General features: G+C 44.9%; 1 protein-coding gene across 13 annotated transcripts in view; it reads left to right on the forward strand.

The window, feature by feature from the left end:
• The window catches only part of LOC122790995 (zinc finger protein 618-like), a 2638133-nt gene that overhangs the window by 1303326 nt on the left and 1307476 nt on the right, over positions 1-27331 (forward strand). For all 13 annotated transcript variants that reach the window (XM_044058728.1, XM_044058724.1, XM_044058727.1 and 10 more), the window contains one exon: positions 13709-13798. In XM_044058728.1, coding sequence (XP_043914663.1) covers positions 13709-13798 — 90 coding nt within the window. The remainder of the gene's footprint in view (positions 1-13708; positions 13799-27331) is intronic.

Genomic DNA, 27331 nt, shown 5'->3' on the forward strand with positions numbered 1-27331 from the left:
ATCTAAGCTTTTGGATGCACCTATGGACAAGGTCAATTTATTTGGTGCCCCACAGCAGGTACTAAAAAGATGGAAGAAAGCAAAATCTGTGCAAACAGTGAAAGATTTCTTACAAGTTCAACCTCCAAGGTTTAGCAGGAACTGGCCCTCCAAGAATTGGTCCTTTCCGGACTCCTCTAAGGCACAAAGAGGCAGGAATAGGCGCTCTAGAGGCAGGAACCAATCCAGGGGTGCCTACAGGGGTCACCAGTGGCAGGGTAACAACCAACGAGGCACGGATACAGCCACCACCACTACAACAACTCAATCACAGTGACTTGGCGGTGGCACCACCTCCCAGGGAACAACTAGAAGCACCCTTAGGCGGAAAGCTAACATTATTTTCAAGAAACTGGCACTGCATTACAAGAGAAAAATGGATTTTGCAGACTATAGACAAAGGTTACAGGTTCCATTTTCATACACTACCAGGAAAGAGAGGAATGCCAAACCTACCACCTTCTCAAAGGGCAGAAGCTCTAAAACAAATATCTCAATTATTAAGAATGAGAGCTGTGGAAAAGGTACCATTTACGGAGCAAGGGAAGGGATTTTACTCCAGGCTCTTCCTGGTACTAAGAAAGGAAAACAAATGGAGGCCTATTCTAGACCTGTCCTCTTTAAACACATTCCTCATTGTTCCAAAATTCAAAATGCTGACCCTACAGCAGCTTCTTCCCATGCTGGGCAAGGAGTCTTGGCTGGTAACTCTAGATCTCAAGGAGGCATACCTGCACGTCCCCATAAGACCAATTTGCAGAAGATACCTCAGATTTCTTGCAGCTTCAGAGCATTATCAATTCTCAGCATTGCCCTTTGGCTTATCTACTGCGCCCAGAGTGTTCACGAAATGCCTGGCATCAGTAATCGCTCATTGCAGACTTCAGGGAATTCAAATCTATCCCTACCTGGACGACTGCCTGATACAAGCGGACAACAAAAACAAACTAACAGAAGACTTACAAAGAGTCATCTACCTGCTGCAAGCCCTGGGATATACAGTCAATACAAAAAAGTCAAGGCTGATTCCATCCCAAAGAATAACCTTTCTGGGTGCAGAATTGGACACATCAAAACAAATGGCATTTCTAACTGCAGAAAAGAAAGAGCAACTTCCTCTCTACTTCTTGGCATTAACAAAGCAGAGCCATCTAACTGCAAGAAAAGTGCTACAAGCTCTAGGCTTCATGGCATCCTGCATAATACTGGTCCCTCATGCCAGGCTGCATATGAGAAAGCTACAGTGGTACCTAAAGAATTTGTGGTCTCAGCACAAGCACAGCCTAGAAGCCAAAATTCCAATGATCCCATGCCTGAAGCAAGAGTTCTTATGGTGGGCTCAGGCCTGTCAAACAAACACAGGGCTGCCCTTCTGCAAAAGTCAACCAAGACAAACCATCACGACAGATGCCTCAGACCTCGGTTGGGGGGCACACATGATGGGCAAGTGCATTCAAGGCCTATGGACTCAAGACCAGCTGCATCTGCACATAAATCTAAAAGAAATGATGGCAGTAAAATTGGCAATCCAGGCATTCAGACCTTTTCTCCAAGAAGGCCAGTTGATGATAAGGACAGACAACACCACAGTTATGTGGTACATCAACAAACACAGAGGCACACACTCATACCCTCTATGCCGGCTGGCACTGGACCTATGGGATGTGGCTCTGAGCTACAACATTCAGTTACAGGCAATTTATGTACCAGGGAAGGAAAACATTCTAGCAGACATATTAAGCAGAACTACAACAGATGCCCACGAATGGATGCTACATCCGGACATCTTCAAAACCATCACAAGAGAATGGGGATTACCACAAATAGACTTGTTTGCATCCCCATTCAATCACCAGTTGAAGAAATTCTGCACAAGGACTTACCACCCACTTGCTTGGAAGGTGGACTCCCTATCCTTCAGTTGGAAAAGCCTGACAGCATCGCATTCCCACCACTTCCTTTGATGCACAAGGTGCTTCTCAAGATCAAAGAGGCGTCCGAGGATCATTCTGATAGCCCCAGACTGGCCAAGACAACATTGGTATCCACTGCTGAGGAGCATGTCCCGGGAACAAATATGGACACTGCCCGTGATCCCATTACTGCTGACACAGAACAACTACAACATCCTGCATCCAAACCTAAAAACTCTGCAGCTAACTGCCTGGAACATTACATAACAGCAATAAACCCAAATTTATCCCAAAGGGTTAAAGACATAATCCTGGAGGCTCGTAGACCTTCAACAAGAAAGAATTATGCAGCAAAATGGAAAATATATCTCATCTGGAGTACTACAAAGGGGCAAGATGTGACACTGGTGAACATAGCCAACATCCTGGAGTACTTGGCGGAGCTCTTTCATACAGGCCTGTCCTATTCCTCCATCAAGATACATGCATCAGCTATTTCAGCAGAATACAGCTTGGATCCTCCTGTCTTCTCGCATCCTCTGCTCAGACAGTTTCTGAGAGGAATTAAAAATGTAAAACCTCCCAGGAAACCTCCATTGCCAGCATGGGACTTGAACTTTGTGCTAGAAAAACTGACTCTACCTCCTTTGAACCAGCAGCTACAGCAGAATTGCAATACTTATCCTGGAAGACTGCTTTCCTGCTGGCAATAACTTCAGCAAGAAGGGTCTCTGAACTACAGGCATTAATGGCAGTATAACCCTTCCTGATCTTCCATCAAGATAGAGTGTCCTTGAGAACAAATCCTACATTTATGCCTAAGGTGGTATCCAGAGTCTCTTTAAATCAGGCTATCCACCTTCCTACATTCTTCCCCAATCCACAGAACAGGGGAGAAAAGCTCTTGCATACCTTGGATGTACACAGACAATTGCGCTACTACCTGGACAGGACAAAAAACAATAGAAAAACTGACCAGCTTCTGGTAGCATATGCAACAGGAAAGGAAGGAAAACCAATTTCTAAACAGACAATCTCCAAATGGATAGGAAATTGCATTAGATTTTGTTACTCCTACCATGGAAAGAAAACTCCAGAGAACATCAGGCCTCACTCCACAAGGGCTACACCCACTACCACAGCTTTCTTACGAGGAGTGGCTACCAAGGACATTATAGAGGCTGCTACTTGAACCTCCGTGCATACATTTGCCAAGCATTATAATTTACCTCTATACTCTAAATCCCGTGCTGGCTTTGCCACTGCTGTTTTGCAAGGGATGCTGACTACACCATAATCTATTCTCATTTCCTCCTCCCCTAGTCTAGCTATGGTATTCTACCCATTTGTAAAGACTGCAGATGCATCCTTGAAGGACATAGTACAGTTTTGTACCTACCATAAATGTAGATGTCCGACAGGAATGCATCTGCAGTCAGGATTACCCACCCTCCTTCCCCTCTGAGGTACTCCTAGGGTACTTACCAATCTTCAGCTAGCTTGGGGGGGATCTATTATGGTGTATTTGTTTGTATATATGTACATACATTCTTATTTTGTGTGTTTGCTCTCTACTATTTGGAAACTTTGGCATTTATCCATATTTAGCCATCCAAGAGGGCACCTGGCATCTGGGGCAAGAAACACTGAGGAAAATGGCGTCGGCTGATGCCTTTATACCCGAATGACTGCCGCAATGACGTCGGGTGAAGTGCGACACCAGCCGAAGCCAGACCCAGACTTTGGAATCCGGCCGACCGAAGGGCTGCCTGACGACAGGACAACCCATTTGTAAAGACTGCAGATGCATTCCTGTCGGACATCTACATTTATGGTAGGTACAAAACTGTACTTTTTTCCCTCTTGTGATTGCTTTTTGTGACCATGTCTAAGGCATCAAAGAATCATAAACCTTCGGGTTCTAAAAAGTGTCTCAAATGTTCTCAAATAATGTCCCTGACTGACGGACAACTAGTATTTGTGTTTACTACCTGGGAGCCATACATCTTCAGGAGACATGTTCCTTTTCCCACTCCTTTAGTTCTCGAGTTCTCCAGGAAAGGAAGAACAAATTGATCCTGAAAGGTCTCCTTAAACCTTCATTTGAGGAGGATTTAGCCAACTCTTCATCGTATTTCAGGTCTCTCTCTCTTCTAAAAAAGAAAAGGTCAAGAGACAGTCTGCCACACCAACTGTTTTATCTGGACCTCCACAAAAAATTACAAAATTGGACAAACCTTCTACCTCTTTGGCTCCACTGTCTTCGGAGCCAGTCGAGGTTGTTGACATTGACACTCCAGTCTCGGCCCCAAGTTTTTAGGAGCCGACTACTGAACACTTACCTATGAGCCAGTCTAGAGAATTATTACTACTTTCCCCAACACTCAGATCTCCGATTTTACAGAGATCTAGATTTACCTGCCTTGTCTTCCACATCCTCTAAGAGTCTTTCTGAAGAGGATGTAGAGAGAGTAGTATTTACACTTTCGAAGTCATCGACGCTAGTTAATTTGTTGCCGGCTCTGAACCACTCTGTCCTGGAGCCGTCAAAGGCCATATTACCTGCTGCTGTTCCTCCTCCGAGCCATGTCGGTCCTTTGGAGCCAGAGCTATCGGTGCCACTTGTTGTGGAACCGTCAGTTGAAGCACCTCTATTGTCTGTCTCGGAGCAGAGTTCCGCTCCGACACCTTTGGTGCCATCCTTGGTGTCTCACCAGTCGGCCCCGACAGGGATGCTTGAACCCGAACTTCGGTTTCGAGCCTACCTCTCAGTGCGTCAGCTCAGTTGAGCTTGGATCCTACATCTATCTTGGAGCCAATCGCTTTGGAACCGAGGGCTACTTCCTCTTCCTCGGAACCAGGGGTGTCCTCGGAGCCGGAGAGATCTGCCTTCGAGATGATGAGGAGCATGCTGTTTAGGTCTTCAGCTCCACACAAGGGTACCGATGCTCTTCCCCCTCAAGCTCCGACCTCTGTCTCAGCACCATCTCTCTCTCGACAGCAGGGACCCGCAGCCTCATTGGGTAGCCCCCAGTCTTCCGAGACCTCCCAAAAATACCCTTCTCAGGAGTCTCCTTGGAAGAGAACTTGCAAGAAGAAGCATGTAGACTCCCCTGATGAGTCCATCACCTCTGACACTGACCTTGAGGAGTCAGAAGGGTCTTCTAGGTCGTCCTCTGATGATATCTTTTTTGTAGATATCTTGGAGATCCTGAAACAATGAGGCGGCTGGCCCACTGTCACCCCTTCTGATGGGGAGTCAGTGTACTTGAAGGCTTTCGGGTCTCAACCTTCAGCCTCTTGGGTGTCTCCACCTTTCGATGAGCTGTTAGATTTAGCCAGTAGAAAGGTGTGGGAAACTCCTAATGCCATGGAACCAGTCCCCAGATGGCCCAACAAATTTCTTTCAGCCCCCAAAGAGAGAGAGTTTTTGACTCAAGTTGTCCCTGTGGATGCCACAGGGGTGGCAGCAGCCACAAAGAAGGAACTAGTGGAAACTTCCTCATCTCTCCACCCACCGAATAAGGAGTCTCAAATGATGGACAGATACGGGAAGTGTATCTTCTGTTCAGCGGCCTTTACACTCGGATTGCTGAATTACCTCACCCATTTCACTAGGCTTGAAGGAGATCTACTAAAGGAGCTGGGAGATACTCTCCAAGGTACTTTAGCTGAAGGAGTCCCTGAGAAGATTACTGCTCAGTTGTCTACCCTAAACTCCATTGTTAACTCCTCCATGAGGCTGATAATCTTGTGCAGCAGATAGAGCAAGTAGGGCAGCGGGCTTCAGGAGTGTCGCTTAGGAGACATTCCTGGATGCGCTTATGTAATTTTGCGGAGCCCTTCATATCTACATTTACCAATGCCCCCTTTGATGGTTCCTCTCTGTTTGGACCAAAGGTAAAAGATACACTCACCAGATGCGAGCAGGAAGGGAAAACTCTCTGTGCCATGGGAGTAAGTTTTTCCGTCCCTTCTAGACCATACCTTAAGGGTCAGAGAGGTGAGAAAATGTTGTTCAAGAAATCTCGAGATTTTCCCTGACTCACAAGGTGATTCCTTCTCTAGAGGCAGAGGTGGAGGAAGTAATGGCAGACTTCACCCTAGAGGCAGGGGGGAGTCCGCAAAACCAGGGTGGCAGTGATTCCTTTTATGGACGTCCCTGTCAGCGCTCCTGAAGTGGGGCCTGACTGCACTTCTCTGGAGCCAGTCGGTGATCGCTTATCTTTGTACCCAGAAGCCTAGCATGACATCACCTAAGACAAGTGGGTACAAAGAATAATTTCCAGAAGATACTCTCTCTTTTCCACCTCATCCCACCAAGAAAATAGCAGATGTTCCACCCAATCACAGGGATCAAGCAACTATAGAAGTCCAAAAGTTGCTTCAAAAGAGTTATCCAAACCGTCCCAGCAGAAGAGAGAGGATGCAGAACTTACTCCAGATTCTTTTTAGTGCCAAAATGAACAGGGGACTGGAGGTCCATTTTGGATCTTAGCAAATTAAACGAATCACTGAAGAAGTCCAAGTTCCAAATGGTAACATTGCAGTCTATGCTCCCTCTATTAGGGAAAGACAATTGGATGTGCTCCATAGACTTCCAAGATGCGTGCTACCACATAAAAATGGACAGAGCGTCAAGGAGTCATGTACGCTTCCGGCTGGAAGCCAGTCATTACTAATTTCGTGCTCTGCCCTTTGGTCTCACCACAGCCCTCAGGGTGTTCACCAAATGCATGGCGGTAATAACAGCTCACTTGAGACGTCTTGGATTCCAAGTGTTACCATACCTGGACGACTGGCTCCTGACTGCCACCACCAGGCACCTACTTCTAAAAGCCAGGGATTCAACCATCCGAGTCTACACTCAGCTAGGGATTACTATAAATTGGGAAAAGTCTGCCTTGTCGCCCTCTCACTATGTGACTTTTATAAGCGCAGAAGTAGACACAGTCGCAATGATGGCTTGCCTTCTTGCAGGCAGAATACAAAATCTAAGACAACAGATATACAGCCTGCTTCCCCAACACAAAGTCACAGCGAAGACGGTGCTCAAACTCCTAGGAACCATGGCCTGTACTATAACTCTAGTTCTACTAGCCAGACTACATATGAGAATTCTACAGTAGCTACTCTCTTACCCAGTGGTGTCTTCAACAACTGCCTCACAATGGCTACTCTTTTCCCAGTGGTCTCTTCAACAACTGCCTCTGTCTCATCCCATTTTAATAACAGAATCTTGCAAAAAGGACCTTCATTGATGGACCCAGTCCAATCAACTAATGAGAGAGACACCATTCATTCCTCACCAACCCGTTGCTACTGTGACGACGGATGCCTCCCAGATGGGGGGGGGGGCATTATCTAGGAAGAACAGTCCAAGGCACATGGCAAGAACATGAGGCTTACTTGCATATCAGTGTCCTAGAGATGACAGCAGTGCTATTAGCGTTGCAAGCACTTCACGACTTCCTTTCTATAGGGACAATAGCAATCCATTCAGACAATATGTCAGTGGTATAGTATATAATTTTATTTTTTTTATTTTATTTTATTTTATTTTACATTTGTTAACCGGGCTAGTCTGGCTGGATACATGTCCATTTTCAGCAGAGGCCCGAGGAGAAAAGCTCCATTAACATACTAGCAACCAACAATAAAAAGATCATACAATCAAATAACAAATATCAAAACCAAAGACCCAAACAAGCAAATTATATAAACATAATAGCAAATAAAGGAACAATTGTTATGTAGTTTAGTGAAATGCTGAGGGATTATAAACAGGAAAATAAAAACTGAGAGGCAACCTTCTTTTGAATGATTGTTAGAGTAAGACTGCTAGTAAATGCAGAAGACTGGTAATAGACTGACATATGGAGAGTCAAATATAAATTAACTATGTACAATTTAGAATAGAAATAAGTTGTGCCAGGGCACTAGTATAAGGTAGGGGATAAACATAGAAGAGATAAGTAGAAAAGGTAGGAAAAGAACAGATGACAAGTTGAAGTGATATAGCATGTAGATGGAGGAAGTAGGAAGTGTAAGGAAGGAAGAGAAAAGAAATTTTGAAAATGGGTCAGTAGAGGCATAATTAAGGGTAGAGAAGCAACCAGTAGAAAGAGGAGTAGAGAAGCGACCAGGAGAAAGTGGAAAGAGGAGAAATCATTGCTGAGCTCAGTCAGGGTTAGCGCATGGGCATAGCCAGTGGGTTTGTAAATGGTTTCTTATTTGTTTTTTGAAAAGGTGAGGTGAGCTTAGGGTGGTCAGGTCTATGGGGAGTTTATTCCAATAAGATCCTACAGTATTGGCAAATAAGGAGTCACCTGCTTTATTGTGGGATTTGAGAGTAGTTACTAGAAGCTTCCTGGCTGAGCGAAGGGAAGTAAGATTTTTATATGGGGTGATGAGGTTATTTAGTATGGGTGTATTGGAGGGGTAATGTAGAATTTTATAAGTTAAGACTAATTGATGTAGAAGTATTATGTTCTGAAGTTCTAGCCAATTAAGTTGTTTTAGATTGAGACAGTGATGCGTACGGAATGGGGAACCTGTGGCAAACCTGGCAATACTGTGGTATGCTGTGTTGAGTTTTTGAAGGTTAGCTTTAGAGAGGTTGATAAATGATGGAGAGGCATACAGTAGTGTGGAGATGAGGTGAGTTTGGGCAAGAGACACTCGGGTAGTAGCAGTAAGAAAGGGCTTTAGTCTATACAGGGCACCTATTTTTTTATTAACAGTCTTGATGGTCAGATCAATGTGGCAGTCAAAGCTTAGCTGATTGTCTATAGTGACGCCCAGTAGTTTAGTGGAACTATCAGGGGTAATGATAGTGCCATTACAGGACACAATGGAAAATGAGATAGGGGCAGATTTAAGGGTGGGGGTGAAGAGTAGTAATTTGTTTTTTTTGGGATTAAGGAGGAGACAGATATGTTGGAACCATTTTTCTGCTGCTGTAAAGACATTTTGGGTGGAGGAGTGGAGTTTTTCTGGAGATAAAGCAGAACAGATGAGAGTAGAATCATCCGCATATTGTATACAAGTGGATGTTGGGAGTGAAGTAGGTAGGTTATTTATGAATATGGAGAAAAGGAGGGGGCCTAAGATGGAGCCTTGTGGGACACCGATGGTGACAGGGAGCTGAGAGGATAGATGGCTATCCCAGAGGACTGCTTGTTTTCTATCTTTCAAGTAAGAGTCAAACCACTGTAGTGCTAATGAATCAAGTGAGAGGGATTTTAAAGTATCTAGGAGAAGTTGATGGTTAACCATGTCGAAAGCTTTAGAGAGGTCAAGGAAAAGTGCAGAGGAGTAAAGGTTGTTATTGCGGTTTTTGTTGATCACGTCTGTGAAGGAGAGAAGGGCAGTGGAAGTACTGTGGTGGGGCCTAAAACCATGTTGTGAGTCTACGAGTAGGTTATTTTGTAAGAGATGATATAAGAGTTGATGGTGAATGCAACGTTCCATAATTTTAGATAGTGGAGACAGAAGGGCTATTGGGCGGAAATTAGAAAGTTCGTTGGAGTTGCCTCCTTTGTGGAGGGGAATGATATGGGAGATCTTCCAGCAGGAAGGGATAGTGGATTCAGTTATAGTTCTGTTAATTAATATGGAGACTGGGTAAGCTAGTTCATGTGCAGCTAGTTGCAGATATTCAGCTGGTAGTTTGTCAGCTGAAGGGGTGCAAGGTTTAAGTTTAGAGAGTAACTTACGTATGTGGGTAGTGGAGACTGTATTTAATTTTAGTGTAGAGGTGCTGTTTAGAGGAGGGGTTATTTGAAGGGAAAGGGGGGGAGTCATGGTGTTTGCTAGAGAGGTGACTGTTTCAGAGAAGAAGTTGTTGAAAGTGTTGGCTATTATATTGGGTTGGGTCTGAGCTAGGCTAGCTGGTGTAGGTGTTTTGGTGTTCCCTGGATGGAGCAGTTTATTGATTCCTGACCAGAAGTGTTTGGGGTTTTGATTTCTGTGTTGTTGATACTGAAGGTAGTAATTCTTTTTATCCAGGTAGGTGAGTTTCTTAGTTGTATTTCTCAGGTGTTTGTAATTTTGATGGTCAGATGGGTTTTTAGTGGATCTCCATTTTGTCCATAACTTGTTTCTAGCTAGCATTGTTTGTTTGTTTTTTTTGGAAAGCCAGGGGGCTGCTTTAGAGCCTATTCTAATTAATCGGGATGGTGCATGATGCTGGAGAATTTGTAGGAAGGTGTTGTTGAAATAGGTAACTGCTTCATCAATTGGGAGGTGTTTTAGAGCCGACCAGTTATATTCTTTGAGTTCGTTACGGAAAGAAGACAGGTTAAAATTAGTTTTGTTGTGTACAGTACGATAAGTAGCCTGTTTGGGATTGTTGTATTTTTGTTTAGTGATGTAGGTGAGGAGATGATCGCTGATATTGTCAGGGAGTGTTCCAGTTTTATAAGAGAGGGGATTGTTGTTGATTAGTATCCAGTCTAGAATGGATAGTTTATTGGTAGATTTGTGTATTCTAGTAGGGGAGTTTATGGTTTGTTGAAAGTTAAAAAGATTAAGGTGAAGGGTAGGTTTGGGAGAGATACAGGAGTTCCAATCAATATTAAAGTCTCCTAAGATTATGGTTTCCTGAGGGAAGCTACAGGAGACCCAGCTAAGAATATTTTCTAGTGTATTTGAGTTATTGCCTGGAGGGATGTAGGAGCATATTACGTAAATGGCTTTGTTTTTATTCACTTGGAGTTTGGTACAGAGTATTTCAGCATTGACTGGGGAGGGGGTCAGGGAGTCAGTTAAGGCTACCTGTAGTTGGGATTTGTAAAGTAAGGCCACTCCCCCGCCCTTTTTGTTAAGGTGATCTTGCCTTAGGGTACTATAACCTGGGGGAGTGAATTCGTTGTCTTTGGTACCTGGTTTAAGCCATGTTTCAGTGAGACAGAGAATATCAAAGGCATAGAAGTCAATTAAAGCATGGAGTTGAGTGATTTTATTGTTGATGCTACGAATATTTAGGTGAGCTATAGTGAGGGAGTCATTAGAGAAAGGAGAACTAAGATTGTTGGCAGTGTGGTTAGAAGTGGTGTGGGTAAGAGGATTATTGGGGCCAGGGTTGGGGTGGATGTCCCCGTGTATCAGTAAAAGAGTTTGTGGAAATTGAAATATCTTTGATATTTTGTAGGGTATTAGATAAAGCCGTCTAGTGGTTAGAAATCTATTATGGTGTAATTTGTGGTAGAGAGGGGGAAGGTAGGGACAGGAAGATAGGATATTAATATGTGTTTGTTCAGCTAGAGGAAGTAGAGAGGTTGTGTGTTTGGCTAAATTAGGAGATTGGCAAAGGGATAGATATTCGTAGGAAGTAAGAGTATAGTAAAAGAGAAGGATGTTAAGGAGTAGTAGAGGATACAGTAGTTTGAGGCTTAAAGGCATGTTAATAGTGGGAAGAGGTTTGTAAGTTAGTATTAGGTGGTCTATGGTGGCGGAGAGTGGGGTGTGGCAGTTAGATAGGAATCAGGAGAGTGGGTGAGGTGCTAAGTTTGGAGTAAAGAGTTAATTAGTGAGAGTGGGGCAGGAAGTGAGATAGGTTGTGAGAATGTTGGAGGTGTGGCAGAGGAAGTATAAAGGTAGGACCCCTGGGGGGTCAAACAAGGGGGAACCAGATCCTACCCCATATGTCGAGAGGCTCTTCGTGTGTGGCAGTGGGTGATATCTTCCCAATGCTTTCTAGTTACAACCAATGTGATAGCCGACGAGCTCAGCAGGGCAATCTTGATGCCTCATGAGTGGTCTCTGAATCAGAAAGTTGCAGAACAGATTTTCAGTAAATGGGGACAGCCGTGCTGCGATCTGTTTGCCAGCCCAATGAATGCCAAATGCAGCAGCTACTTCTCCCTTATCCCCCACGGCGGAGACGCCGAGAGACGCACTTGTTCACAATTGGCCCTCGGGACTTATTTATGCCTTTCCTCCCTTTCCGCTAATATAAAGGGATCCAGAAAGCAAAGACCTTGGGAAGCAGAATGATTCTTATCACTCCTTACTGGCCACGTCAGATTTGGTTCCCCTTTCTCTGGCCTCACCTTCTGGACAATCCATGGACTCTGGACCCAGTACCAGACCTTCTGACACATATGTCAGGCACTTTCCATCCCTGTCTCCACACCGTCAACTTGACAGCATGGCTACTCCACTTCCATCCCTAGTCAGGCTTAATGATTTCTCCCCTGCAGTTACACATATCCTGACGTCCTCTCTCAAGCTTTCTACGAGAAAATTGTGCACTAGCAAATAGAAAAGATTTTCTTTCTGGGCACAAGCTAAAAACATAGATCCATACACAGCCTCCATTCCCTTAGTGTTAGAATTCCGAACCAAACTTTTTTTATCAGGTATCAGCTGCTGCTACAATCAAAGTTCAATTAGCAGCTTTCTCCAATTTACATTTGGGACAACACAAACCTAATCTTATGGCTCACAGATTGTGCAAATCATTTTTAAAAGGCACTACCTTTCTAAGACCTCCATTTCAAGAACCTGCATCTCCCTGGGATCTAAATTTTGTTTTTTTCTAAACTTACCTCCCCACCTTTTGAACCCGCACATACTTGTGATTTAAAGTTCCTTTCATGGAAGACCATTTTTCTAGTAGCCATTACATCTGCCAGAAGAGTGTCAGAGTTGCAAGCACTTTCAGTCAAACCTCCTTACTTGATTTTTCATAGAGACAGATATTCCCTTCGTACAAATCGGTCCTTCATCCCCAATGTTTGTTCTCAATCTAATAGGAATCAATCTGTTGAACTGCTAGTCTTTTTTCCTAATCATTCAAACAAAGCGGAATATAAGTTCAATCGGCTTGATGTTCACAGTTAAGGTTCTGTCTACATAGAACCAAGAAATTTAGGAGACCAGACCAATTGTTTGTATCTTTTTCGGAGACGAGAAAAGGTATGCTAGTCTCCAAGATAACGTTCTTAAACTGGATTTCAAATTGTATATCTTTTATTTACTGTTCTAATTGCAAAGAATTCCTGTTTAAAATTAAAACTCATTCTACCAGATCTGTATCCACATCTGCTGCCTTTCGAGCCAGAATTCCAATGAACAATATATGTGCAGCAGCAACTTGGGCTACCCCTCACTTTCATTACTCATTACAAATTGGATTTGGCCTTCAGGGGCAGAGCCTCTTTTGGTTCCACGGTTCTTAGGAGTATATTCCCGTGAGCCACCCGAGAAAAAAGGTGGTAGGGACGCTGTCCCATATGTAAGAATGAAGGCGAGATAGGACTACAGAACATAAAGAAGTTATGTACTCACCATAACGTTCCATGTTTATAGTCCATCTAGCCCTTCATGAACCGACCCTCCTGCCCCTGTCCATGTGTCCTTGGAGGATCTGGAGACAAGATAGTATCTATCTTCCTTAGGGTTGGAGACCTTTCATCTTGTTTTTTCTTGTGGAAATACGTTCTTTCACTTTTTAGACAGCAGCAAACAAGATCTAGGGATTCTTACTAGTGCACTATGGGATACCTACCTTACCACGAGCCAACTGAGAGACATCAAGCTTTGTAATTGGCCGAGTCGGAGCCGAGGATCGGCTCCAAACCCATATGCAAGAATGAAGGGCAAGATGGACTACAATCATGGAACGTTATGGTGAGTACATAACTTCTTTTTTTATCCTTGATTACACTCTGGATTTATTTTGTTTTAAATGTAAAAAAGAGCAGTGTGTATTTTCTGTTGCTTAATATTTTTTCATGTTTAATTTTTAGAAACTGGCAGCTACGTTTGTGAGTTTTGTGGCAAGCAGTACAAGTACTACACACCTTATCAAGAACATGTTGCACTGCATGCACCTATTAGTAAGTATTCATTAGATTTTGAGTTTTGTTTAAAACTTGACAGTAGATAAAAGGATAGCCAAAACTAGTTTTGACTGCTACAATCCACTTTATCCTAATATGTATAGCTAATTTAAAATCGGTTTAAAATGTGTTGTTACTGTTTACAGATGTCCTTCAAGGATGCATCTGCAGTCATAACATATGGGTTGTCCTGCCTCAGGCAGCCCTTCGGTCGGCCGGATTCCAAAGTCTGGGTCTGGCCTCGGCTGATGTCGCACCTTCCCCGACGTCAGAGCGTCTGGGGTATAAAAGCATCAGCCGACGCCATTTTCCTCAGTCTTTCTTGCCGCGCGGTGCCCGAAGCAGAAGCTGTTCGCAAGTGCCGGTCGGTCAGATCCAGTGATTTCAGCTACGAAAACTTCGAAAAAGCTAAGTACCCCGTTGGGGACTCTTTCTTGCCTCAGCCGATGTCAGATAAAGTAAATAATTGTTTAACTTGTGGGAAACAAATACCTCATAAGGATTTCCATTCCTACTGCCTTCCTTGCTTAGGCCCAGACCACGACGTATCGTCCTGTTCAGCCTGTGCTTCCTTCAACCGACAAACTCTTAGACGTCGGTCGGAGTTTGCAGAGGAATTTTTGGGGGCTAGTTTTGCATATAAAATGCCATCGGAGACTCCGACATCACATTTGGTGAAAAAACGAAAGGACAAGGACCGACACTCGCGGCCCGCGGTTTTGGCTGAAACCACGGTAAGGCCTACCGCGAGTGTCTCGGTTTCGGCCGAAACAGAGTCCTCGGAGATTCCTTCATCCGAATCCACTCAACCGACCACTGCGGCCCGGGAGGCCCCGGCTGAGTCGGCTACCGAGCTACCTACCGAAACCAGTGCCCAGGATATGTCCGACACCATACCTTTGGACATATCTACTCCTGCACGTGGGGCAGCTAGGCCCCCTGCTTCCATGTCCATTAAGGCCTTTTCTAGGGCTAAAGCTGCTAAACTTTCTAAAGCTTTGCCTCCCAAGACTACATCCCAGAGGCCTACCTCTAGTTCTCAGATCCTCAGCATTGCAGAGGACCTTATTTCTTTAATTAGAGGTTCACAACCTCACCCGGACAGGGCCTCTCACCCTCCACCAGACAAAAGGCCCAGGATTGAGCCTTCTGACCCACACTCTTCGGATGAGTCCTCGGATGGTTCTGAGTTGTCAGATCACCAGGAGGAGGCTTATTCGCCCTATGAGGATTCTGATGCAGAAGAATCTATCCCTTGCCTCCCTCCTGAAGAGTTTTCCTTTGGTGAGACTTTACACTCCATGAGAGAGCATTTTCAATGGCAAGGTCAGGATTTCTCTGATTCTAGAAAAAGATTAAGGACCTTTTTACATTTGCCTCAGCATAGGCCCTTAGCTATACCTCCTGTTTTGAATGTAATTGATGATGTGTACAATGATGTCAGTACAGCCCCTGATACTCTCCCCCCGGCCCCTGCCAAACCTGATAGATACTACAGGGTCCCGGATTCTCATTTTCATCTGTATAAAGCCCATTCTGCAGACCCAGAAACTATTACTCTGGGCCCTAAAGGGGTTGCGGCTGCCACTGCCAAAAATCCTCTACCTTCTGAAAGAGAGTCTAGAGCTTTAGAGAGATGGGGAAAGATGGGGAAAGAAGGTATATACTTCTGCAACTCTTTCCGTCAGGGCACTGAATTGTCAATTTCATATGATACAGTACCAAGAGTATTTGTTAGATGAACTGAACAAGAAGCTTTCTTCTCCTGAGCCCCTTGACCGTAAATCCCTTCAGGATTTGGTACACAACTCAGAGCAGGTTAGTAATCATTTCTTAAAATGTGGATGTTCTTCATCTCACATTGCTGCAGTCCTTACACTTGGGAAGTCCGCTGTCCTCGGTCGGCCCGAATATCAAAGTATAAGGCTGACGTCGGTCAAGGCGCATTTGACTGACATCAGGACGTCAGGGTACAAATGCGCATGACCGACGTCATATCCTCAGTCTTTTTTGCCGCATGGTCCGATGCAGTAGCAGTATTGCAAGTGCCGGTTGGCGTTCTGAAATTTTTCGATTTCGGAGTTTCAGACCGAGTCAAAGTTGGCTAAGTACCCCGTTGGGGAATATTTTAGATTTTTCTTGCCTCAGTGGTTTACCGGATGTCAGAAAAAGTGAATAATTGTATTTCTTGTGGGAAACAGATACCGCATAGAGACTATCATACTTTGTGTATTCCTTGTTTAGGGCCTGAGCACGACGTTGTTGGGTGTCGCTCTTGTGCTAGATTCAATAAGTGCACTATAAAGAGGAGATTAGATTGTGCCAGGTTAGTCTTGAGCGGTGCAATTATAAAATGCCGTCGGATGCTCCGGCGCCGCTTCTTCCGAAGCGCAAGGACAAAGCAGTTAAGCCTAGGCTAGAAGAACCGTCCGTCGGACGCCGGTTCTTTAGAGGTGTCGGTGGAGCGGTGGTTCCACCGGAGGTTTCTTTGGGATCCCAGGGAGACTTTGTTATTGCAGGATGTGGCCTCTCAGGAGGCAGGTCAGGGTGATGGGGCTTCTCAGGTTACTATACTCCCTCCTGCCTAGGGTGGTTAGGCCCTCTCCTTCTGTTTCCAAGGCTTCTCCCAGAGGCAGGCCAGGTTTAGCTTCAGTTGGTGTCACCCCTAGTTCTTCAGGAACTGTGCCCAAGAAGCATATGCTTAAAATGGCAGAAGATTTGATTACTTTGATTAGGGGTTCTTTGCCCCCTCCTAAGAGACCTAGGGTGGAGCCTGAGCTAGGGAGTTTTGAGCAGGCTTCGGATGTTTCAGAGTCTTCGGCTGAAGACTTGCAGGAGTACTCTCCTTATTCTGATTCTGATGTGGATGATTCTACTCCTTCTGCTTCTCCTCCTGAGGATTTTTCTTTTTCAGAAACTCTTCATTCCATGAGGGAGCATTTTAAGTGGGAAGGTCAGGACTTCTCTGATTCCAGGAAAAGGCTTAGGGAATTTTTGTTTTTACCCCAGCATAGGCCTTTGGCTATACCTCCTGTTTTGGATGTAGTGGAAGATGTTTTTACAGAGGCTTCTCTTAATCCTGATTCTCTGCCTCCTGCTCCTGTTAAACCGGATAGGTATTACAGGGTGCCTGAAGCTCATAAGTATCTTTTTAAGAGTCCTAGGGCAGACCCAGAAACTGTTAGCCAGGGGCCTAAAGGTGATGTCCTTCATGGATGCATCTGCAGTCATAACAACTGGGTTGTCCTGTCGTCAGGCAGCCCTTCAGTCGTCCGGATTCCAAAGTCCGGGTCCGGCTTCGGCTGATGTCGCACTTCACCCGACGTCATCTCTGTTGGTCTTCGGGTATAAAGGCATCAGCCGACGCCATTTTCCTCAGTCTTTCTTGCCGCGTGGCGCCCGAAGCAGAAGCTGTTCGCAAGTGCCGGTCGGTCGGATCCAGAGATTACTTCTACCGAATACTACTTCGAAGACTTCTAAAGCTAAGTACCCCGTTGGGGACTCTTTCTTGCCTCAGCCGATGTCAGAAAAAGTTAATTGTTTAACCTGTGGGAAACAAATACCTCATAAAGATTTCCACTCTTATTGTCTGCCTTGTTTAGGCCCAGCCCACGACGTAGCAGCCTGTTCGGCCTGTGCTTCTTTCAACCGACGAACGCTTAGGCGTCGGTCTGAGTTTGCAGAACAGTTTTTCGGTTCTGATTTTGCGTACATTATGCCGTCGGACCCTCCGACTACCCAATCTGCCAAAACGCAAAGATAAAGACCGACACTTCGCGGTCCGCGGTTTCGGCCGAAACCATGGCTAAGCAAACGCGAGTGTCTCGGTTTTGGCGAAACCGAGAAAACTGATCAAAGTACAGCTGAATCTATCTCTACAACTGAGGCCCCTGCTACCACTCTTGAATCGGCCTCAGAAATTTTACCCACTACGGTGGTTGCCACTGACTTATCAGACACCATTCCCTTGGATGTCTCTACCCCAGCACGTGGTGCTGCTAGGCCTCCAGCAGCCATGTCCATTAAGGCCTTCGCCAGGGCTAAAGCAGCCAAGACTACTAAAACAGTGCCTGTTAAACCCCTACAACCAGGCCCTCTTCTAGTTCTCAAATGCTTACTCTGGCAGAAGATTTAATTTCATTAATTAGAGGATCTCAATCTCACCCAGACAGGGCCTCTCAGCCCCCAGAGAAGAGACCTAGGGCAGAGCCCCCTGAGCCAGTGTCCTCTGATGATTCTGCCGATGAATCAGACATAACTGACCAGCCAGAGGCTCCTTTCTCCAATTTTGAAGACTCTGATGCTGAAGAATCCATTCCAGCTGCTTCCCCACCAGAAGAATTCTCCTTTGGGGAAACCTTGCATGCCATGCGAGAGCAGTTCCAATGGCAGCAACAGGATTTTTCAGACTCCAGAAAAAGACTTAGGACCTTTCTGCACCTTCCACAGCACAGGCCCTTAGCTATACCTCCTGTTCTCTCTGTGGTGGATGATGCTTTCAATGATGTCTGCTCCGCACCAGATTCTTTACCTCCAGCCCCTGCCAAACCAGACAGGTTTTACAGGGTGCCAGACACTCATCACCACCTTTACAAGGCCCCACTTGCAGACCCCGAAACTATATCCCAGGGTCCCAAGGCAGTAGCCGCGACCTTAGCTAAAAACCCTATTCCTTCTGAAAGGGAAGCAAGGTCATTAGACAGATGGGGCAAAAAGGTTTACACTTCAGCTACTCTCTCAGATAGAGCTTTAAACTGTCAGTTTCACATGATACAATACCAAGAGTTTATGCTTGATCAGTTAACCAAAAAGCTAACCACTGATGAATCTCTTGATAAGAAATATGTATTAGAAATGGTAAATAACATACAACAGGTTAGTAACCATTCCTTAAAATGTGGCTATGATGCACTGGAGGCTTCATTTAGATCAGCCATGACTGGCACAGTGATAAGAAGGCATGCATGGCTAAAGGAGCAAGCTTTACCCGATCATGTTAAAGCTAAGTTGCTAGATGCTCCTATGGATAAGACAAGTTTGTTTGGTACACCTGCCCAGCAGGTTATGAAGAAAATGGAAGAAAAGGCAAAATCTGTTCAAACGGTTAAAGATTTCTTGCAGGTTCAACCCCAAGGTTTAGCAGGAACTGGCCTGCCAAAAATTGGTCCTTTCCTGACTCCACAAGATCTCAAAGGGGCAGGAATAGACGTTCCAGAGGCAGAAACCAATCCAGAGGAGGTGCCTGCAGAGGACGACAGTGGCAAGGCAACAACAGAGGCACAGACACAACCACTGCCACTACATCAACACAGCCACAGTGACTTAACCCTACACCCGCCTACCAGGGAACAAATAGCAGCACCTCTAGGCGGAAAGTTAACCTTATTTTCAAAGAACTGGCACTATATAACAAAAGACAAGTGGATTTTACAAACCATAGATCAAGGTTACCGGTTCCACTTCCACACTACCAGTCAAAAGAGGAATGCCAAATCTACCTCCAAATCAAAAAACAGAGGCTCTACAACAGATAATGCAGTTAGCAAACATGAGAGCTGTGGAAAGAGTGCCAACAGCAGAGCAAGGAAAGGGGTTCTACTCCAGACTATTCCTAGTGCCAAGAAAGGAAAAAAGTTGGAGACCAATTCTCGACCTGTCCACCTTAAATACATACATCATTGTCCCAAAATTCAAAATGCTGACCCTACAGCAACTTCTTCCCATGCTGGGCAAGGAGTGTTGGCTGGTAACTCTAGATCTCAAGGAGGCATACCTGCACGTCCCCATTCGACCAATCTGCAGAAGATACCTCAGATTTCTTGCAGGATCAGAGCACTATCAATTCTCAGCATTGCCCTTTGGCTTATCTACTGCCCAGAGTATTCACAAAATGCCTGGCATCAGTAATCGCCCATTGCAGACTACAGGAATTCAAATTTACCCATACCTGGACGACTGCCTGCTACAAGGGGACAACAAAAGCAAGCTGACAACAGATTTACAAAGGGTCATTTACTTGCTACAAGCACTGGGATACACAGTCAATTTACAAAAGTCAAGGCTGATACCATCCCAAACAAGGACATTCTTGGGCGCGGAATTGGACACAGTAAAGCAAATGGCATTCCTAACTACAGAAAAACAAAAGAACTCCCTCTTTACTTCTTGGCTCTAACAAAACTGAACAAGTTAACAGCAAGAAAAGTACTACAGGCCTTGGGCTTCATGGCATCATGCATAATCTTGGTCCCACTTGCCAGACTACATATGAGAAAACTACAGTGGTACCTAAAGAATTTATGGTCCCAACACAGGCACAGCCTAGAAACAGAAATCCCACTAATTCCATGCTTAAAACAGGAGTTCCTATGGTGGGCTCAGGCATGCCAGTCAAATCCAGGGCTACCCTTTCGCAGATGTCAAGCAAGCCAGACCATCACAACAGGCGCTTCAGACCTAGGATGGGGGCCCACATGCTGGACAAATGCGTGCAAGGATTGTGGACACAGGATCAACTTCACCTGCACATCAACCTAAAAGAAATGCTGGCAGTAAAACTGGCAATCCAAGAGTTCAGACCATTTCTCCAAGAGGGCCAGTTGATGATAAGGACAGACAACACCACAGTCATGTGGTACATCAACAAACAGGGAGGCACTCATTCATACCCCCTATGCAGAATGACTTTGGAGCTGTGGACCCTGGCACTCAGCTACAACATCCAGTTACAGGCAATGTTTGTACCGGGAAAAGAAAATACTCTAGCAGACATACTAAGCAGAACCACATCAGATGCCCACGAATGGAAGCTGCACCCGGACATCTTCAAGACCATCTCAAAGAAATGGGGAATGCCTCAGATCTATTCGCATCACCTCTCAATCACCAGCTCAAAAAATTCTGCACAAGGACATTCCACCCACTAGCATGGAAGGTGGATTCGCTCTCCTTCAGCTGGAATGGCCTAACAGCATATGCATTCCCACCTCTTCCCTTGATACACAAAGTACTACTAAAAATCAAGGAAGAACGTCCAAGGATAATCCTGATAGCTCCAAACTGGCCAAGACAACACTGGTACCCACTGCTGAGGAGCATGTCTCGGAACAATATGTGGCCAATACCCCTGATGCCTTTGATGTTAACTCAGAACAACTACAGCATCATACATCCAAACCTAAAACGTTGCAACTGGCTGCATGGAACATCACATAGCAGCAGCTAATCCAGAACTTTCCCAAAGAGTTAAAGACATTATTCTTGAAGCACGCAGACCTTCAACAAGAAGGAACTATGCTGGAAAATGGAAAAGGTTTGTCATTTGGAGTACTGAAAGAGGAAAAGATGTGTCAAACATAGATATGCCTAACATTCTGGAGTATCTGGCCGAACTTCTTCATTCAGGCCTCTCCTACTCCTCCATCAAGATACATGCATCAGCTATTTCAGCAGAATACAGCTTTGATCCACCCGTTTTTTCGCACCCTTTGCTCAGGCAGTTCCTCAGAGGAATCAAGAATGTAAAACCTCCAAGGAAACCACCATTACCAGCTTGGGACTTAAACTTTGTGCTAGAAAAGTTGACACTATCACCCTTTGAACCAGCAGCAACAGCAGACCTACAACACCTGTCATGGAAAACTGCTTTCCTACTGGCAATTACTTCAGCAAGGAGGGTTTCAGAACTACAGGCCTTAATGGCAGTGCAACCCTTCCTAATCTTCCACCAAGATAGAGTGTCCATGAGGACTAATCCTACATTTATGCCTAAGGTGGTATCCAGAGTGTCTTTAAACCAGGCAATCCACCTACCTACCTTCTTTCCCAACCCACAAAACAGAGGGAAAGAATACTGCATACCTTGGATGTACATAGACAGCTACGCTACTACTTGGACAGAACAAAAAATAGCAGAAAGACTGACCAACTTTTTGTAGCCTATGCAACAGGAAGGGAAGGAAAAGCTATTTCCAAACAGACAATCTCCAAATGGATAGGAAATTGTATACGATTCTGTTACTCCTTCCATGGAAAACCAATTCCACAGAACATAAGGCCTCATTCTACAAGGGCAACAGCCACTACCACAGCCTTCTTACGAGGAGTGGCAACCAAAGACATTATTGAGGCGGCTACTTGGACCTCCGTGCATACATTTGCCAAGCATTATAATTTGCCTCTATTCTCCAGATCCCGAGCAGGGTTTGCCACTGCTGTACTGCAAGGGATCCTAAACACACCATAATCTAGTTTTATCCTCCTCCCCTAGTTGGCTATGGTATTCTACCCAGTTGTTATGACTGCAGATGCATCCATGAAGGACATAGTACAGTTTTGTACCTACCATAAATGTAGATGTCCGAACTGGATAGCATCTGCAGTCAGGATTACCCTCCCTCCTTCCCCTCTGTGGTACTCCAAGGGTGTTTACTCTCCTAATAGCTAGCTGGTGGGGGGGAGTCTTTTATGGTGTATTTGTTTGTATATATGTACATACATGCTTATTTTTGTGTTTACCTCTATCTTTTTGGAAACATTGGCATCTATCCAAATTTTAGCCTTCAAGAGGGCTTCTGGCATCTGGGGCAAGAAACACTGAGGAAAATGGCGTCGGCTGATGCCTTTATACCCGAAGACCAACAGAGATGACGTCGGGTGAAGTGCGACATCAGCCGAAGCTGGACCCGGACTTTGGAATCCGGCCGACTGAAGGGCTGCCTGACGACAGGACAACCCAGTTGTTATGACTGCAGATGCTATCCAGTTCGGACATCTACATTTATGGTAGGTACAAAACTGTACTTTAAGGCTTCTGTTGTCAAGAATCCGGTTCCTGCAGATAAAGAGGCCAGGGCCTTGGATAGATGGGGAAAGAAAGTTTATACTTCTTCCACTCTAGCTATGAGGGCTTTGAATTGCCAGTTTCACATGTTGAAATATCAAAACTATCTCCTTTCACAATTGAAGTCTAAGGTTGATGCTCTGGCGGAAGGTATTGATTGTAAAGAGTTACAAGATTTAGTACATGTTTCTGAACAGGTGGGTAAGCATTCTTTGCAATGTGGTTTTGATGCTGTACAGGCCTCGTCTAGGGTGGCTGCCACTGGGTCAGTTCTTCGCAGGCACGCCTGGCTGAGGGATCAAAATTTATCTGACCATGTTAAAACAAGGATTTTAGATGCTCCTTTACAATCTGATGTGTTGTTTGGTTCTCCTGTTGAGGCAGTTTTAAAGAAAATGGAAGACAAGGCTAAGTCTATGCAGACTGTTAAAGATTTTTGCAGGTTCAGCCTCCAAAGTTTAGTAGAAATTGGCCTACTAAAGGGTGGACGTATCCTTCTTATGATTCCCAGTCTAGGGGTAGATCTAGACGTGGCAGGGGCAGAGCTCAGGGCTCTTTCAGGCCTAGAACAGGGAGTTCTCCTGCACAGTCTTGGTGAGGGCAGGGGTCAGTCCTTTCGTAAACAGACCCAATGACCTACCTTTTCAGCTGCCAGAGCCTTCTCGTCTGGCAGCACCTTTGGGAGGAAGGTTGGCACTTTTCAAAGAAAATTGGAGTTTAATTACCCAAGACAGATGGGTATTGGATATCATACACCACGGTTACAGGTTTTATTTCCATACCTTGCCTCCTTTCAAAGGCATGCCAGACGTTCCTCCTCAACAAAGAATAGAGGCTCACAAGCAAATTTCTCTGTTACTCCAAATAGGGGCCATACAGCCGGTCCCTATGCCAGAAGTGGGCCTAGGATTTTATTCTCGCCTGTTCCTAGTACCAAAGAAGGGGGACACGTGGAGACCAATTTTGGATTTATCTATCCTCAACACTTATCTGGACATTCCCAAGTTCAAGATGTTGACGTTACAACAGCTTTTACCTCTGCTGGGCAAAGATCATTGGATGGTAACTTTGGATCTCAAGGAGGCTTACCTTCATGTTCCTATCAGACTAAGTTGCAGGAAGTATCTGCGTTTTCGAGCTGGGACTTCTCACTATCAGTTCTCTGCATTGCCCTTTGGCTTATCTACTGCACCCAGAGTGTTCACGAAAGTTCTGGCTCCAGTGATAGCTTTCTTCAGGCTAAAAGGAATACAGATCTATCCTTATTTGGACGATTGCCTGATTCTGGCTCAAGGAAGGGACGAGCTTCTTCATCATTTGGAATATGTGATAGCAGTGCTAAGATGCCTGGGGTATTCTGTGAACGAAATAAAGTCCAGTCTAGTACCCTCTCAGGACATGTGCTTTCTGGGTGTAAGACTGAATACAGCATCCCAGATGGCCTTTTTAACCCCGGACAAACAACAGAATCTTTCCCTTTACTTCCATCAACTATCTCATCAGTCCGGGCTGACTGCAAGGACAGTCCTTCAAGCCTTAGGGTTCATGGCATCTTGTATTCTGGTGCTTCCCAATGCCAAACTGCATATGAGGAAGCTGCAATGGTATCTCAAAAATGTATGGACACAGCACTGCCAGGATCTGGACACTGTCATTCAAATAATACCTTGCATTCAAAAGGAATTTTTGTGGTGGGCTCAAGAATGTCACCTAAACAAGGGACTCTCTGTGACCCGGCCAGAGGCGAGTCAGATTTTAACGACAGATGCCGCAGACAAAGCTTGGGGAGCTCATCTAAATGGAAAGTGGATACAAGACAAGTGGCCTGCCAGACTACAACATCTACATATCAACTTGAAGGAGATGTTAGCAGTCCAGTTTGCATTAATAGCTTTCAAAGATTTACTTCTTCCAGGGCAGGTGTTGATTCTAACAGACAACACAACTGTCATGTGGTACATCAACAAGCAAGGGGGAACACATTCTTATCCTCTATGCAGGCAAGCAATGATTTTGTGGGAGACTGCTCTCAGTTTACAGCTCAATCTTCAGGCAAGGTTTCTGCCGGGAGCACAGAACTCCTTAGCAGATGTGTTGAGCAGACGAATTATGGATCCCCACGAGTGGAAATTGGATCCTCATGTATTTCAGAAATTGACAGTGTCATGGGGAACTCCAGACATAGATCTGTTCGCTTCTCCACTAAACCATCAGCTGCCAAAGTTTTGCATGAAAAGGTTTCATCCCACAGCTTGGAGAGTGGATGCTCTTTCTTTCAATTGGAGCAATCTTCATGTGTATGCCCTTCCACCTCTGCCTCTCCTCCCAAAGGTACTTCTAAAGGTCAGACAGGACAAGCCAAGGATGATTTTAATAGCTCCAGATTGGCCTCGACAGCACTGGTACCCATTACTGAGAAGTCTGGTACGGAAGCCTCCATGGCCTTTGCCTTCGATTCCACACCTGTTGTCCCAGGAGGACAGTCATTTGCTCAATGTCAAACTTCACTCTCTTCACCTAACAGCCTGGCATATTCTGTTTTGAACCATAGAGGGTCTCAACTTCCACAACAAGTTTTGAATGTGATTTTGGAAGCTAGAAGGCCTAGTACAAGGAAAGTGTACGCAGATAAATGGAAGAGATTTTTATTTTGGAGTGCAGCAAAGGATTTTGATGTTTCTGAGCCTAATTTAAGTGTGGCTCTTCAATATCTTACTGAGTTACTGGACAAAGGTTTGTCCTTCTCTTCTATTAAGGTTCATGCTGCAGCAATTTCAGCTCACTATGACTGTGACCCACCATTGTTTTCTCATCCTTTGTTCAAGCAATTTCTTAGAGGGGCAAAGAATATAAGACCCCACGTAGAGCTCCTACTCCTGCTTGGGATCTCAATTTTGTGTTGGAGAAACTCACTCTACAACCTTTTGAGCCTGCAGCTACTACTGAGTTGAAATATTTATCATGGAAGACTGCCTTTTGTTGGCCATTACCTCTGCAAGAAGGGTTTCTGAATTGCAGGCCCTTATGGCGGTTGAGCCTTTCTTAATTTTCCATAAGGATAGGGTATCTTTACGTACTAATCCTTCCTTTATGCCTAAAGTGGTTTCTAGTGTGGCTTTAAACCAAACTATTCATTTGCCTACTTTTTATGCAAATCCCCAAAATAAAGGGGAAAAGATTTTGCACACTTTAGATGTACACAGGCAGTTGCGATATTATTTGGACAGAACTAAAGGGTTCAGGCAGTCTCAGCAGTTATTTGTTTCTTTTGCTTTGAGTTCTCAGGGCAAGCCTGTGTCAAAACAAACTATTTCTAAGTGGATTGGGTTTTGCATTGCTTTCTGTTATTCCCATCATGGCAAGGAGATTCCAGCTGGGATTAGGCCTCATTCCACTAGGGCTACTGCCACTTGACAGCTTTTTGAGGGGTGGCAACCAAGGATATTTTGGAGGCAGCTACTTGGAGTTCAGTGCATACTTTCTCTAGGCATTATCACCTACCACTTTACTCTAAATCCAGGGCTGGTTTTGCCACTGCTGTTTTGCAGGGCATTTTGGCAGCTCCTGCTTCCTTATAGTTTGGCCATCCTCCCTTACCTCTGCTTTGGGATTCTACCCAAGTGTAAGGACTGCAGCAATGTGAGATGAAGAACATAGTACAGTTTTGTACCTACCATAAATGTAGATGTTCAAGATCCACATTGCTGCAGTCCAATTTACCTCCCTCCTTCCCTCTGTAGTTAGAGGTGGTTGTGTGGGTTGGGTTGTAAATATTGTGTATATTGTATATATTGTACTTATAATTAGTGCAAGGGTGGTTGGTTGTTTGTTTGCTGTCTTTTGGTTTTGACCTTTCTTTTTAGGGTCTTCTGACATCTGGGGCAAGAAAAGACTGAGGATATGACGTCGGTCATGCGCATTTGTACCCTGACGTCCTGATGTCAGTCAAATGCGCCTTGACCGACGTCAGCCTTATACTTTGATATTCGGGCCGACCGAGGACAGCGGACTACCCAAGTGTAAGGACTGCAGCAATGTGGATCTTCGAACATCTACATTTATGGTAGGTACAAAACTGTACTTTATGATGCATTGACGGCTTCATTTAGGTCAGCTATGACTGGGGCAGTTATTCGTAGGCATGCCTGGCTGAAGGAACAATCTTTGCCAGACCATGTTAAAGCTAAACTCCTGGATGCTCCAATGGAGAAACAAAATTTATTTGGCTCCTCTGCTCAGGAGGTCTTAAAAAAAGTATGAAGAAAAGGCAAAATCTGTGCAAACAGTTAAGGATTTCCTACAAGTACAACCACCGAGATTCAGCAGAAACTGGCCTACTAAGAATTGGTCCTTTCCAGACTCGGACAGAGCCCAGAGAGGCAGGAACAGACGCCCCAGAGGCAGAGGCCAATCTAGGGGCTCTTACAGAGGCCGCCAGTGGCAACCTGCCAACCAGAGAGGTAGTGCAACAGCAGCAACAACAACTACTACACCAGGACAGGCTCAATGACTTTACTCTGATTCCGCCCACCAGGGCTCAACTGGAAGCACCCTTGGGCGGAAAGCTTGCTTTATTCTCGGAAAATTGGCATTATATTACAAGGGACACATGGACACTGCAAATAATAGACAAAGGATACAGGTTCCACTTCCACACTTTGCCAAAAAGAAACGGAATGCCAAACCTA

The sequence above is a fragment of the Protopterus annectens genome, chromosome 16.part0 (assembly GCF_019279795.1).
Source record: "Protopterus annectens isolate FY-2018-M chromosome 16.part0, PAN1.0, whole genome shotgun sequence".
NCBI lineage: Eukaryota > Metazoa > Chordata > Ceratodontiformes > Protopteridae > Protopterus > Protopterus annectens.